This window comes from Buceros rhinoceros, unplaced genomic scaffold, assembly GCF_000710305.1.
Source record: "Buceros rhinoceros silvestris isolate BGI_N320 unplaced genomic scaffold, ASM71030v1 scaffold18440, whole genome shotgun sequence".
In the NCBI taxonomy this organism is placed as follows: Eukaryota; Metazoa; Chordata; class Aves; order Bucerotiformes; family Bucerotidae; genus Buceros; species Buceros rhinoceros.
Genome location: NW_010391496.1, coordinates 11,406 through 11,792, shown reverse-complemented (window position 1 = coordinate 11,792; position 387 = coordinate 11,406). Strand labels below are relative to the sequence as shown.

The following is a 387-nucleotide window of genomic DNA, read 5'->3' as shown; positions in this document are numbered from 1 at the left end:
CAGCTGTTTGCATCTCTGCTGCCTCGGTCAGGAGTATCACCTGCAGCCCAGGGTCCCGCAAAGCCACCCAGTGCAACAGTGTGGGGAGCCCCTCGCTCCCACACCCCCCATCACTCACCTGCCCCTTCGGCCCTGGCTCGCCTGATTCACCCTGAGGACAGACACGAGAAATGCAATGGGGAGACAGCACAAACCTGGAGCTGCAGCTGGGGGTGGCACACCCGCCCCCTCCCCGGAGCACACCACGGCTGTGCTGGAGTGCCATGCTGCAGTGCCAGGGGCCACGTCGGGCATGGGAGACCCCAGCATGGACAGAGACCCCCATCCCTCCCACATCCCTCCACCCCACCCCAGGAATCATCTGCCGGGACTCACCTTCTCTACCTT

The 387-nt window shown here is 64.6% G+C and overlaps 1 protein-coding gene across 1 annotated transcript in view; it reads right to left on the bottom strand.

The window, feature by feature from the left end:
- The window catches only part of COL9A2 (collagen, type IX, alpha 2), a gene marked incomplete at its 3' end in the record, with an annotated part of 13,292 nt that overhangs the window by 1,683 nt on the left and 11,222 nt on the right, over positions 1 to 387 (bottom strand). The window contains exon 28 of the mRNA XM_010142021.1: positions 119 to 151. Coding sequence (XP_010140323.1) covers positions 119 to 151 — 33 coding nt within the window. The remainder of the gene's footprint in view (positions 1 to 118; positions 152 to 387) is intronic.